Here is a 15484-nt window from a genome sequence, read left to right on the forward strand (position 1 = left end):
GTTTTCTTGATTGATTCTGTTTCCATTTTCAGGTCAGTGGTTTTATTCATTTCCTTCCACTGTTTGTGTGTTCATAGATTTCATTATGGGATTTATTTTGTCCCTCTTTAAGGACCTCTATTTTCCCCATACAAGCTATTTTAGGGTCATTTTCTTGTTCTGCACATATGTTGGAATACTCAGTGCCTGTTGTAGTATAGTTGGTGGGTTCTAGTGAAGACATACTGTCTTGGATGTTATTCATTGTACTTTTGGGTTATCATATAGTTATCTGGGATTGGGAAAATTGTAATTCTAGGTGGTGATATCTTATCTTGTCTTTGTTGGGTTAGTGTTATCTTCCTAACTTTTGTTGCTCTGTCTGATGCTTAGGAAAGTGTGGCGGCAATGTGTTGCTAGGAAATTCTTCTGGGATCCTGATAAGTGTGGCCACTGAGAGTTCCAGGTAAAATGTTTCCAGATATAGAAAGCTGACACTTAGCAATGGGGATCTTCTAGGAGGGTCATAAGAAGGTCCACAGGAGGGAAGACAGAAGAGCTTTCTACAGAAGCTGCTTAGCTAGTCACTTGAGAATGGGGCCACTGAGTGAGGTCAGGCTACCCCAGAAGGTTCAATATAAAGCTGTGAATAAGACTGAGGAATAGACTTGGAAGAATGGAGGGGGAGATGAACATCTGCAGTTAGCCTACCTGCTTCCGTGGTTAAAGTGGCCTGTAGATACTCAGGGAGTGTCCTCTGGATTTCAAGATTTACTAGAACAAATCAAAGTGTAGGGAGAAGAAACTTTGGAAGTTAATCTTTCTGTTATTCACATGAGACAGTTACATTTAGTGAAGGGAGACTGTAGCATGTGTTGCACACAGAGCTGGAAAAGTGAGTAGTAGACTGGACTTGAAGGAGCAAATGGAGAGGTGAAGACCTGCATTTAGCCTAACTTCTTCCCTGCCCAGCTTGGACTGTGGATTCCTGGAAATGCATGATGGAGCTGAGGTGTGGAAAAAATCAATGCATTGATTTAAGGATGTTACAAGTGGTTTGGGAGATCCACTAGAGATGTAGGTGTCTAAGACTGTGTTCTGCAGTGTTGGGCGTAACCCTGGGGAACTACACTCAAAGGAATGAGGGGGAGGTGTAAATCTTTAGTTTACCTCTTAGCTGGCCACAATGGTCTTTGGTTTCCAAAAGAGGTCCTTTAGGTGTTGGATTTTGGGATAGTACAATGAATTGGAAGACTGACTTTAGAAGATCTGTGGAATTCACTGTAGATGCAGGGCAGAGTGCCACAGATTTTCTGTTGCATAACTTGGCATGAGACTGGGGAATTGGATCTAGAGGAGCACAGGGAAAGGTAAAAATCTGCATTCAGCCTACCTGCATCCCTGGAAGGAGTAAAAAAAATTCCTCCTTTTTTTTAATTAAGGGGAGTCCAAAAAATAATTTTTAATGAATAATGTTAAGGAGCATCTAAAACAGGAAATTGCATTATTCAAGAGGAATTTGATCTCTTAATGGTATAATCCAGTAACAGAAAGTTTCCACATAAGTATCAATGCAAAAGACTCTTTGGTCTTTTATGAAATGTTTTATTTTCTCATCATAAAATTCAATATTCCCCAGGAAGCTTTCTTACTCAGATATCTCTAATGCATGTTAGTGCAGTTTCCCATGACTTTTCTTTCCAACCATTCAACACATTCTTTTCTGTTATTGCCATGTTTGTTTACTTTCCCGTGATATATTAACTAAATCTGTGATAAAATATGTAATAAAAGTTTTGAGACAAAGATACCTTTATGCCCCCAGGAGAAAGCTGGAATTCAAAGCAAAATCCCAGATTCTGCCTTCTTATGACTATTTTCTAGTATTAACCCAGTTGTGGCAGTTGTAATTCTAAAATATGGGTATCTAAAGCAAGAAATCCGTGAGTGTGATATCCATCTGATTTACAGCATGAGTTAAAGCTCAAAACAAACTAGTATCTCCAAGAAGTACCCCTATGTAATAATTATTGAGATCAGTCTTATGAAAGTGTAAAACTATAATATTCTCATTTACCTATAGGATATAGTATTACATGGTAAAAAAAAAAAACTTCTCTGAAATTCTTTGTGCACATTGCCTTCATTCTCATGGATCATTGTCTAGAATTATTTCTATAAATCTCTTTGAACATCACAGGTTAGTTTGGGCATGGTGGTGCATACCTTTAATGCCAGCACTTAGGTGGCAAAGGCATTTAGGTGGATTTCTGAGCTCTTTGAGCTTGAGGTCAGTCTGGTATCAGAAGCAACTTCCATCTCACCAGACAGAGCTCCATAGTGACATCCTCTCTCAACAAAAAACATCCCAGTACATTTAGTAGGTGGGTTATCACACACCTGTGAACACAGCATTACAGAGATGGAATCAGGAGCATCATATGTTCAAGGACTTCATCCACTTTGAAATAAGTTTGAGAATAGCATTGGTTATATGAGTCCCTGTCTCTAATATCCTCTCCTCCCTGGAAGAAATTCCAGTCTCTGTCTTTTAGGGCACAGATCAGCCAGACTGAAGCTCCCTCAATATAAAAATGCTGTGTGGGTCTCCTCCCCTCTCTACATGGCCTGTTTCTTTCTGAAATCCTTTTCAATGTTTTCTCATTTCAAGTTGCCATATCTTTCTTCATGTCCCTTTTCATCCTCAGTCCATAGTTCGCTTCTCTGTGTCTGTTCTCTCAGAACTTTCTGTTGATTACCTTCATTTTTGTTTCTTCTTCTTTTAGGACACAAAGAGCACCATAAAGAAGATTTGTGACTTCCTAGGAAAAAAATTAGAGCCAGATGAGCTGGATATGGTCCTCAAGTACAGCTCCTTTCAAGCCATGAAAGAAAATAACATGTCCAATTATAGTCTGGTTTGTGAAGATCTCTTTAATAATGGTTTTGCTCTCTTGAGAAAAGGTAAAGAAATTTTCAAGATTTAAATTATGTCAGAACATGTGGGGGACTTGTTGTTCCAATGAGACTCAGAGACTTTAGAGGGGAATCATTCCATGGTGATGAGGTGGGCTTCAGTAGTTCTGAAAGATGAACACCTTGGGATTGCAGATCTTTTTTTCCAATACCGTAAATGAAAAACAAAAGGGTAGACATGTTGCAGTAAGGCTTTGTAAGGATCCCTGAATCATAGACCTCAACTCTAAAGAAAACACTTGGTGTGTGGCACCAAAGATATATCAGGGATGACAATGACAGAAAGCAATTCCATTCATGGCTAATTAGCATATAATTAGTGAGATGGGCCTTGGCATTGAAGAAGGAATGAATGAGATGTCAGGTCTTTGGGGACAAGTGAAGAACATGTGTAGAGGTAAATGAAGTGGAGAGTTATGGGTTTAATTTTCATCTTCCAATTATTTACATGCTTCCGCCTTAACCTTCAGGTCTCCTCCACTCTAGATTGTAAGGATAAGGTCCTCAAATATAAAAATATCGTGAGTATACATATAGATAAATAAGTTAAAGTGGATAGCTGATTATATTTAATCCAGTATTCCTGGTGTCCTCACAAGAGGAATTTTGGGCTCAGATTTGAGCACACATACAATTTACTTCAAGAACATTGTCATCTATAAATAATGGAGTAAGATCTCTGGAGAATGCACTGCTATTGACAGATAACCTCAGACTGCTGTGCTCCAGACTCTGTGAACACAGAGTTGTCTGCACTAGAACTGAAGGTCCCACATAAGATATGTTGTTCACTCTTGAATTTCTTGTAATGAATCAGAATTTGGCAGTGATAAGACAGTTATGTATACATAAAAAGCTTTAATGAAATGCCAAAATGAAAGAAATATATTTTTTAAATAGGGAAAGTCTACGGAAAATAACAAGTAAAAGTTTTGTTAGAAACACAATGGAGCAGATGCAATAGAATTAAGGACACAATTCCATGAACAACTGTCATTTCCTGTTTTCTATGTAGATTCTTACATGATGAGACCACAATGGAATTTTAGTTAAGTCTCTTCCAAAACATAGTAAATTTTCATATATTATATACCTTAGGAGGAACACACCCACACACACACCCACACACCCACACCCACACCCACACACACACATATATATATATATATATATATATATATATATATATATATATATATATATATATATATTAGCTCTGTCCAAGCACCTGAACTGAGTCCATAAATTATTTCTAATTTATAGTAAATATATATGACATTCATTTCTTTTGTATTTGAAGATAACTTTTACTCTGGGGAATTATTTTTCTTCTACTCACATTCATTATAACCCATGAGTCCCAGTGCAAACAAGGACATTGAAGGCAGAGAGCAACTTCATTACTCACCCCAACCTGATTCATGACTTCATTATAGAGGATGCTGAGATGGATATCTGGGAAACACTTTTGAAAGAATTAGATACATGAGGATAGTGTTGTAGTGTTGGTCTTTTTAATTCCTACATCAGATTGGTTCCTTTTTTATTCTTGAAGGTATGATCAGAACAAAGATAAATGCTAAAATTAATTTAATTACTTACCAGTAGATACCTAATTCCCTAAATCATGATGCGTGAAAAGCTTTGCTAACTCTTACAAGTGGCCTTAATTGGGAAGAATTCTTTAGACCTATTTCACTGTCCTTTAGTTGCACTTCTCAGGACCCAAGAAAAATACCTCTTCTTACCTCTGGAGAGCTACTTTTTACTTAAAAGACTCAGTCATCTGACTCGGTGGGATGAATATGGTTTTAAGCTTCGAGCAATAATTTCCTACAAACAATTTAATCATTATGAGTCCATATTTTGATACTGCAGGAAATAAAGACCAGAGAGATGGTCATTCCCATTCATTCACTGTTTACTTGACAGAACTTTTATAAAGACATTGTCACAATGAAGACATGAGGAAGGAAATGTCTTCTGACAAACTTCAAAGGTTTTGGACCTCAGTACTTCACAGTGGATGTTTCCTAAATAGAATGCTTGAGCCATGAATCATTTTCACTGGTGTCCTTAGAAGGCATTAATCTGAGACATGGCGGGAAGAAGACCTAGAGGAAAGTCCATTATCTGCAGGCCAATAAAAAGCCAGGGAATATCTGGACAAAAACCTTTTGTGAGAATTGCCTCCTCCAGGACTATGAGAAAGTTCATTTCCAACATGAGTTAAGCCACAAATTTAGGGTTTTCCTGTCTCCTGACACACAAGAGTTTGAGGAGATTTTTAGAAAGAATGAATGAAGAGAAATATATGCTTGTAAGGGCCATGGGATTTTGACATAATTAGATTTACAACTTCATGTCTGTACCTGCAAAGACATGCTTCTCTCATCTGGACTGATTCAATCCAAGTGGACAACCATATTGAATTTACTGAGACTCTGTTAGCTCAGCATCCAGTCTGGCTTATCAAGAGCCAGGTGTGCTTTGGAAAGCAATAAAGAAACTTGTTCTAATACTGAATATAGTAATAAAGCTGAAAATAGCAATGGACAACAATAGGTTCCCATCTTAATAGATGACTCTTTTTTTTCTTTTCCATTGGTCCACATGTCAGTTTTTATGCCAATACCAAGTTGTTTTTATTACTATAGCTGTATAGCAGAGCTTGAGGTCAGGGATGGTGGAGCTTCCAGAGGTAGCTTTATTATACCGCATTCTTTTAGCTAATGTGGGTTTTTTGTTTTTCCATATGAAGTTAAATATTGTTCTCTCCAAGTCTATAAAGAATTGTGCAGAGATTTTGATGGGGCTTGCATTGAATCTGTAGATTGCTTTTGGTAAGATTGCTGTTTTTACTCTGTTAATCATTCCTATCAGGAGCATGGGAGATCTTTCCATTTTCTGATATCTTCTTCAATTTCTTTCTTCAGAGACTTAAAATTCTTATCATGCAGGTCTTAAACTTGCTTCACTAGAGTTACCCCCAGGTACTTTGTGTTATTTGATATTATTTCTGGTTATTGTAAAGGGCGGTGTTTTTCTAATTTCTTTCTCAGCCCTTTTAGAAATATTCTAAACCACACTGTTTTTGCTGTTAGCTCAGGTTTTTCTGTCCTGCATTGATATTCCATGGATCTCAGCTCCGGATGCCTTGTGCTGGTTCTGGCGTCCACCATTCTTAGCTTCTTACCGGCTTCTGGAGCTTTTGAAACCATTCAGACTGCCTACTTTGCAGTCTACTAGGACACTATCTGTGTCTCAGGTGTTTTCACCATATACATTAAGAATAGACTCACACTTAACATTTACACTTTACAAACTCACATATAACATTTTTTGCCTTGCAAAGCATTTAGACTCATATTCAACATTTACACGTTTTTACAAACTCACATACAACATATTAACATCTACTTATTTATACTTTAAGGAAACTATAGAACTACTCATTCCATCTTATTTCTTATTTAAACTTACATTTACAACTAGCATCTTACAAGCTTATTACTACATGTCTTAAGACTACCTTAGATACTTCCTACAAGCTTATATTCTTAAAGGAACTCTATAGAACTATTTTACAAACTTATATAGGCTACCATTAGCATATATCTAACTTAGCAAACACCTAAAGATTTCTTAACACAGATCTAACAAGACAGAATTTTTACAAACTCACATATCTTATTTTCATCTTTCTACATCTTAATCTTAATTATTATCACCATCTCTATTAGAAAGATTCTCTTAACTAGACAGGAAGTACATACATCATTTCTAAAGTTTAGAGTTTATAGTCAGCTTTGTTATAAAGCACTGGGATTTAGTGACTGTTGTCATTATAGAGTTGTGATACTTGTTGCTAGAGGATTGTAACATTCTAGGGACGAAGCCACACTCCAAAGTTGCCAGTTCTCTCAGCTGTTCTGGACTGGCAGAGATGCACTGTCAGTGGTAAACGGTTTTTAACTAGAGGCTGTCCCTTCACCCAAATTCATAATAGTTCCCCTAAGAACTTCTATTCACCCAGCACTCAGGAGGCAGAACCAGGCAGATCTCTGTGAGTTCGAGGCCAGCCTGGACTACCAAGTGAGTTCCAGGAAAAGGCGCAAAGCTACAAAGAGAAACCCTGTCTCGAAAAACCAAAAAAAAAAGAAAAGAAAAGAAAAGAACTTCTATTCAAACAAACATTTCTATCACAGCAGTACTTTTGTTTTGCTCTACTGAAAAACTTCATGCTGAGGGTGAAATTATCTTATTTAGCTGCTGTAAAGCTCTTTGCCAAAACTGCACAGCTATTAGGTGATATAAGGTATTTTTCTAAAGGAACTAGTAAAGCCAAAAGCAGCACAGCTCTGAACTCTGTTTCCTCACTGTTTGCATTAAACCAGTGACAAAACCTTAGAAACACTAATTGAGCCACTTTCATTCTGGTTTCTTTATAGGAAATGTCATTGGAGCTGACTTTTCTTAGTTCCACGCTCCTTACCAGATGCTCCGGTAACCACCGAGCTTCATTCTCCTCTTGTGAAAAAACACAAACATGTCCTCGACCCCATATTAACACAGGATCAGGACCCTTCCATAATCTCGAGCAGGGATCTTTCCATTTCACTTGAGTTTCAGGATTTAGTATTTTCACTTCATTAGCTTTAACTCCTGATGTTATTAGCAGCAGTGATATTTAGCATAGATTTCTTATAAGGAACTTTCAGGTAAAGCAACTATTTGTAAGACAGCTAGATTTTCTGAAGTTTGTTTCACATCTATAAAGCAGTCATTTCTCTTTTGAATGCCTGTTTCCTTGTCTCCTTATTAGATTTTCAAAGGAATTACTCATTGCAGGATGTTTGTTCAAGGCAAAGAACTTTTTTAATTTCAACATAAGTTTCTTCATATCTAAGACAACATTCAGTGTATAAAGTGCTTTCCCTTGTTTTAAGAATTTAAAGTGGCTTGTTTGCTCTTATAGGTAGCTTTTTGTCTTCCAACTACTGTAAAAACTTTGCACGGCTATTAAGGTAAATAAGGCATTTTCCAATGGAGCCCCAAACTGGGAAGCACCTAGTTCCATATCCTTTCAATCTTTCATTGGAACTGATACTTAAACTTAGACGACTTTCCTTCTTCTTTTAAAGGCTGTATTTTAAGTTTACCATGAACGTATTTTCGAGCTGACAAAAGTATTTCAGGGCAATGTCGCCATCTTTAGCAGAAAAACTACCTTTCCCAGAATGCATTTTCCTTATATCAGTCCATAATAATATCAGTTCCTTATATCAGTCCCTTATATCATTTCCCATATTTCTTTTTGGGTCTGAGAGTCAACTGGTTCTCTTTTACTAGACTTGCTTACAAATTCTTGCCCAGCAGGTTTGAACAAAGTTTTTTTGTTTTTGCAACGGGAGATTTGAACAAGCACTTTACATTTTCAGCTATGGCACATTGGGAGATTTCTATTCTCTCAACTGCCTTTAACAGGTGTTTCTCCTTCATCAGACATGGTCCCCCAAATCAGAACTGCACCTGCCTCATTAGCTGGCATTGAGGCTGGCATTTCTGATAGCAACTTTCCTTGGGGCTTGTGTTTGTTTTAGCCAGTCAGTGAAAAACAAGATCATTTGCAACAGATCTTTTTCATAGCTCCTTCAGAGAGATTTTCTCCCACTGATCTTATTTTCATTTTGCTTGTTCCTTCCCCACCAGATGCAGAGCTTCAGGTATCTGTCTGTGGCTCTGTACCTCTGCTAGCTGCCTTTGGAGGTAGGGGCTTCTTTTTCTCCCCCCCAATCTGCCTCAAACTCTAGCAGCTTTATCAGGTCATGCATTTTCTGGGGAGGAATCTGTCTGGTCTGTTTCTTCAGAGCCTTTCTCCCAGACAGTTCCCAGTTTGGTCTCAGTTTATCCCCTCTACCACAGAAACAGTTTCCGACACTACAACAGCGGCTTTCCCTGCTACTGAAGGTAGGGGTTTTTTGTCCGTTTCTGTTTTCGGGGTCTGTGTGGTTTGCGTACAGACTGAAAATCTAACAAGGGAGGTTTTGCCATCTCTAAACTTCCATTAGGACAGGTGTTTTGCCTCATCAGGCCTTCACCTGGCCCAGTCCCCCAGTGGGTTGGGTTTGCTTGTCTGGGTGCTCAAGGACAGAGCTTATGCCAGAGGCAATCACCCCTCAGGGCTACACTCCCTCATCTCAGGGAGTCAGTTGAAACAAAGCTTTTCTCAAAGAGGTGTTTCTCTGACAGAAAAGAAAGCTTTACTCCTGGCTAGTTCTGTTCTGCCCTGGCTGAGCTCTTTACCCAACAGAGTTCTGACTCGGCAGTATGACTGCTTCAGACACAGTTCAGCTTTACTGTTTTCCCAGAAAGGTCCTTACTCTAATAGGAAAGCTTTTCTCAGATTTCTTTTTGTAGCTGTGGACCTATAAACCCGGGACTTGTAGGAAAGCAGATAACTGTGCCATCCCCACAGGCTTTAGCTTTGTTTGTTCATTACCAATCTTCCCCAGGGTCCTGCACCTTCCTGCCTCAGCTCTGTGCTCCAGGAAGTTTACAACTGCAGGAACCCTAGTATCCCCGAAATGCACTCCAACTCAGAGATGCTGGCCAGTCCCCTCTAGGTTTTTGCTCAGAAGCAGGGATACAATGCTAACAGTTTCAGGGAATCTTTGCATAGGACAATTAGGAACACCTTTTCATTCTGAAACTCTCACTCAGAAACAAAGCACTTGATGCCTCAGCTCCACTGTAACTGAAAAGCTTGGCTTTTTTTGCTTTTCTCAGGTAAAGTTTCCTGCCCTTTTGGGCTCTCTATAGCTCTTCACCCTTACTCTCCCAAGCGTTTCCCTCAGGGTACTCTGACCCACTGTCTTTTACTAGCTTGAAGAGAGCTTAGAAGAGGTTTTTAGGAACTTGTCCCTGCCTCCTGCATTACAGGGAGGATTTTTAAAGCTTGAAAGAACTTAGGTTTTGCTGTCTTAAGTTTGTTGTTTTCTCTTAGAGCTAATCACAGGTGGTCCCCATACTAATAACTTCAGGTGATTCTACTCTCGCCTTTCTGAGAGAGAAGGTTAGAGGCTTTAGTTTTTAAGTTTTTTAAGAGCTTTTGAGAAAGATTAAGGCTTTTTAGAGAGTTTTCCCCCCAAATTTTCCAAGAAAAGCTTTATAGTTTAAGAGAAAGATTTTTTAACCCCAGGAGAGAGACCAACTTTTCCCAAAACTGCTGAATTTTAAACTTTTTGACTTTTTACACCCCCATTTTTGCCTCAGGGAGAAAACACTTTCTCCTGCCACTTGTACTTAGCATTTCAGCTGTCCCCAAGTCAAAAGCTTCCATAGGAAACTTTTTCTTACCCATAAGCTCAAAGAAGAGCTTTTTTACTACCCGTAAAGCCCAAAGAAAGATTTTTTTCCCCAGTTTGCTTTCAAAGCCCCCAAAGTTAGAAAATTGAAGAGTTTTTCTGTCTAGTTGCCTTACTTATTTTTTCCTACACAATCTTACACTTCTAAGTTTTTCCTAAACTATATTACTACCCTATACCTTACTCATTTTTCACAGATAGAATTTGAGAAAGGGATAGAAGATAGAAAATTTTGACAGAAGAGAATTTTGCTGCAGCATCGGACATCCTTCCAATATGCTTTCCTTTTTTCTCGAGGATAAAACCCCTGCCTTCCAAAAATATATATAAAAATATATATTTTTACATAACACCGGCATGCCTTTCCACTGGCAGGACTGAAAGCATTTTCACCAAAACTCTGTAATAAAACTATTATTTTCCTTTATCTTTAGTCCCTATTACTTTGTCTTTAGTCCCTATTCATTTGTCTTTATTCCCCCCCTTTTTTGTTCCCCTTTTTTTCTTTAGTCCCTTTTTTTCTTTTTTCTTTAGTCCCTGATCCGGCGCCATTCTGTGGGGCATTTACCCACCACCCCCACAGCTTCCCAGAGTGTTCTTGAGTGTAATCAGCAGGAAATATTAGATAGAAGGATTTATTGCAGAGAATTTCGCGGAGATAAACAGAAAGAAAAATAAAGGATAGCCTTGAGAGGGCCTGGAACCTATTCCAATGGGCCCCAACTGTCTCTGGCCCAGGGTTTTTATAGAGACACCAAGGGGTGGAGCAAAAGACCTCCTCCCCCAGCACAGCCAAGTGCAGACCATCTCAGACACCTGCACTCAGGCCCATGGTCCTGATCATCCTCTATTTGGACCTGCTGGGTAAAGCCACGTGGAACCCGAGAACAGGCTCTCACAGATAACTGAGATAAGAAACTGTTGGATTAGACAGTGTGATGGAAGCAGGTATAGTGGGAAGCAGAAAAAACATCAATATCTAAAAGGTAGAGATAGTGTGGAAGCTATTAGAGTGTGTAGCTGATATGATGAGATAGGAGGAGGGGGGCACTATTGCCACAGAGGTAGAAGATTGATGTATATTATTTCATGGGAATAAGCTATGTTCTCCAGGAAGTCACTGGTACTTCCACTTTATTAACTGTGTGGTCCTTGTCAAGCAGATGGTAAGAGCATGTGAAGGAAGGACTGAGAGCAGTGTTGAGATCATCATTAACCCATCTATGTGTCTGCTTCACATTTTCCAGGCATGACTGGGGACTGGAAGAATCACTTTACAGTAGCCCAAGCTGAAGCCTTTGATAAAGTATTCCAGGAGAAAATGGCCGGTTTCCCTCCAGGGCTGTTTCCATGGGAATAAATTCTTAAAACTTAAAAAATATATATGGAGAGTGTGGTTTATTTTCCTGTTCTTGTACATGTGAATGACTGGGTATGGGCACAAAATAAATCCTGTTATTGAATTGTAGACTTTTTTTTAGATATTAAGGGATAGTAATACTGGTAGTGGTAATAGTAGTGGAGGTAGTTGTTGTGTGTATTGTGTGTGTGTTATGTTTGTGTATATTTCCATATTTTTGTGTAAAGTGCCTTCAGAGATCAGAAGAGTGCATTGGTTCTCATAAAGTTACAATTATATATTGCTAAAAGCTGCCTGCTTTGTGTTTTGGAACTGAACTCAGGTCCTCTTCAAGGGCAGTACAGTCCTCTTGACCTCAGAATCATCTCTCCAGCTCTGAATCTTGAAGTCTTGAGTCATCAATTATTTGCTTCTTTTTATTACCGGTTTTTATACATTATCAGCTAACTCCAATATGCTTCATGGAATCCCAGCTTAAAACAATCCTTATAACTTTTAAACATAAAAAAAAATCAAGAAGCTTTAATTTTTACTCTGTGACTTTTGTGCAAAAGAAGTTTAAAAAAATTGTATTTATAGAGACTTTGAAACTTCATTCAAATAGCCTAAGGTGTAGTAAGTCCTTTATAAATTTACATTTCTGCTCAGTATTTTATACTTGTATTTCACTTTTTCTTCTTTTGTAGTTTTTAGTGGGTATATAAAATGTTAGGTTACATTAGGAAACTTTGATACAAACATACACATCAAGTAATTTATTCAGTATTTCTCCTGTACTGCTGAGACCTGTCCTTATGCTCCTGTTAGTACTTTCTGCTCCCATACAGTACCTTGTGTGTCTTAGAAACACACAAGAAATCTTGTGTGTCACAGAAACACAGTTATATTTAAATCTAGTTGTGCAGATGGGAAAAGAATGCATTACTCTCTTTACTTTTAGAAAACAGCCTGGGACACTTGGAAGAGTCCAGAGTGTGGAGAAAATAGTAGACTGAACATGTCCAGCATAATATGCCAGGCCATGAGGTGAGGCGCAAGAAAGGAAGACCAACAGAAAGGAGCCTAGAAAGAGAATGGCAAAAAGACTAAGAGAGTCAAGAAGGACCATCTCAGAATGTCATGGTTACACAGGAATCAGTAGCTGGGGAATGGAAGCCCATGATCTAGAGAAATTTAAGGTAGAGCCTGGACTGGGCGGAGCTGAGAGGAGCCAAGATTTCAGATATCTGAGTGGACTCTAACAAATACTTGCCCAGAATACTTGGAGGCCAGCATGCACTTTGTCATGCTAATAGGCAACACAATTAGCCATTTATCCTGAATTTCTTTTGGGCCTGACTTATGAGCCTTTTGTTGATGATAATGTACTCTATTCTGTAACTCCTTAGCTGAAATTAGGACACTATCAGGACCTAGGCAGGTTGGAGTGCTGACCAAAGGTTAGCAGAAAGGAAAGGAATTCAGGCTTTCTAGGTTCGGTGTGACCATCTGTGGCTCACAAAGTGCAGGTGGCTTTGGAAAAGTCTGAAAATTCTGGTGAAAACCAGAGGCTCAACCTAGTTAGAAATATTATCCAAAGCATCTAGTTTACATTGGTTTTCAGTAAATCTAGGACTAGCTGGTGTTGATTTGTAGTAGTTTTCAGTCTTTAAGTGATTAACAATCTCCTTGGACAGGTATAGACTAGAGAAATAAGGTAAAGTTAAGGAGCTTAGAGGAAAAATCTTTTTCTTTGGTGTACCATTGAAACTTCCAGACCTGTGTCCCTGGTAGTTGGAATGTGGAAATAGTCCAAAGACTGGGGGTAGCAGAAAGAGACACAGAGAGAGACAAACAGAGACAGACAGACAGAACCAGAGACAGAGAGTCTACACTTAAGTATAGACAGTAGGTAAGTAGGGCAGCTTAAGCTGTTGATTGAGAGGAGTCCATACCTGGAGTCTGTTTGACCTGTGACAGGTGGATCCAGGTCATGACTCATTGAAGCTTGCATGAATTTTTTAAGTTTACAAAAAGGATAAAAGTTTTTTGAGGTATTAGCATTGCTACTGATTATAATCTGTACTGAAATTCTCACTGTATAGAAAGCGGTTTGCAGGTGTCTGTAAAACAGCTAGAGTAGACTCATGCCTTAAAGTCATATCAAAAGCTTTTTTGGGGGGGTTAAAGGCATGAACATTTTTCCTCTGTCCAGAGGGAAGGATATATAAATATTAGAGTAAGATGTTTTTAGCAGAATGAGAAGCACTTTTAAGTCTATACCTAGAAAACAACCAAAGGAGTTTTAAATTTTGAACTTGGGACTGTGATGATAGTAGTCAGTACTTTACCATGGAGATTAACAGTTTATTAGCAGTTTATCAAAACTCCATTGATTAATGTTAAAACTCTTAACATTTAAAATCTTAGTAAAACAATAGCATAGAAAGAGAAAAATATGAAATATTTCTCATTTTTAATATTCTTCACATACCTTAAATCAATTTCTTAGACGCTCAGAACTTAAGCATTCACATCCTCAGACCTTTACAACTTGCATATATACACTTGATATTGCTTTCTTAGACCTTCTGTCTTAGTTATGGTTTCTATTGCTGTGAAGAGACACCATGAACATATTAATTCTTTTTTTTTTTTTTGCTTTTTTTCGAGATAGGGTTTCTCTACGTAGCTTTGCGCCTGTCCTGGAACTTACTTGGTAGCCCAGGCTGGCCTCGAACTCACAGAGATCCGCCTGCCTCTGCCTCCCAAGTGCTGGGATTAAAGGCGTGCGCCACCAACGCCCGGCACATATTAATTCTTATAAAGGAAAGCATACACAGTTTCAGATGTTTAGTCCATTATCATCAGGGTGGGAAGCATGGAGGTGTGTAGGAAGACATGGTGCTGGAGAAGGAGATGACAATTCATCATCATGATCTGCAGAGAACAGGAATTAAACTGTCTCCCTCACTGGGAATAGCTTGAGCATACAAAAATAAGAGCTTTATCCAGCTCTAAATCAGCCAACAATGGAAGTCATATTATGTTCCAAACAGCTGTGTCCAAAATCCTTGAGGGAGAAATGCTATGATAGAAAGAAATGTGCAACTTTAATATTAAAATGTTAACTTCATCCAACAAAGAAAACAAAAAATCAAAATGTAAACAAAAATTGCAGCTGAGTATAAATAGCCATGGTAACCATAAAAATAACAAGCCTCTGAAAACAAGCCTTCATACTTAACTCATTCTTGGTGTCATTTGGCCCAAATATGTTAAATCAATACATTTCATACTTTGTAATTAATTTAATAAAGATAAAAAACATACATCAACACATGAACATCTTTAGAGTCAAATATAATACACATTCTATTGATAAATTTCATGTGTTAATTTTTCATGAGCAAACCCACACTCAGAGCCATATGTATACTTAATTAAAAACTAAATATGACTATGTGTACATAATATATATGTGTATATATATATATATATATATATATATATATATTATATATACTTAATTAAAAACTAAAATCTGTTTGTTTTTCAATACAGTATTTCTCTGAGTATCCCTGGCCACCTTGGAACGTGCTCTGTAGACCAAGTTGTCCTCAATCTCTGAGATCCACCTGCTTCTGCCTCTCAAGTTCTATAAATAAAGGCATATGCCACCATCTCCCAGATAAAATAAAATATTTTAAAAATGATATATTTTAGAGGGACACACTGAATGTCTTCTACCCTTATCCTTGTGTGCTTGTTTCACGTGAGGGCATACTTAGGGAACTTACACTCCACATTCAATGTAGCATCC

The 15484-nt window shown here is 38.1% G+C and overlaps 1 protein-coding gene across 2 annotated transcripts in view; it reads left to right on the forward strand.

Moving 5' to 3' along the window:
- The window catches only part of LOC102910440 (sulfotransferase 2A2-like), a 55063-nt gene extending 43360 nt beyond the window's left edge, over positions 1 to 11703 (forward strand). The window contains exons 5-7 of one of the 2 annotated variants that reach the window (XM_042262914.2): positions 2766 to 2943; positions 3426 to 3476; positions 11570 to 11703. In XM_042262914.2, the coding sequence (XP_042118848.1) occupies positions 2766 to 2943; positions 3426 to 3448 (201 nt within the window). In that variant the 3' untranslated portion in view covers positions 3449 to 3476; positions 11570 to 11703. The remainder of the gene's footprint in view (positions 1 to 2765; positions 2944 to 3425; positions 3477 to 11569) is intronic. The other variant, XM_006997175.4, reaches the window with a different exon arrangement.
- The last annotated feature ends 3781 nt before the right edge of the window (positions 11704 to 15484 follow it).

The sequence above is a fragment of the Peromyscus maniculatus genome, chromosome 1 (assembly GCF_049852395.1).
Source record: "Peromyscus maniculatus bairdii isolate BWxNUB_F1_BW_parent chromosome 1, HU_Pman_BW_mat_3.1, whole genome shotgun sequence".
Lineage (NCBI taxonomy): Eukaryota > Metazoa > Chordata > Mammalia > Rodentia > Cricetidae > Peromyscus > Peromyscus maniculatus.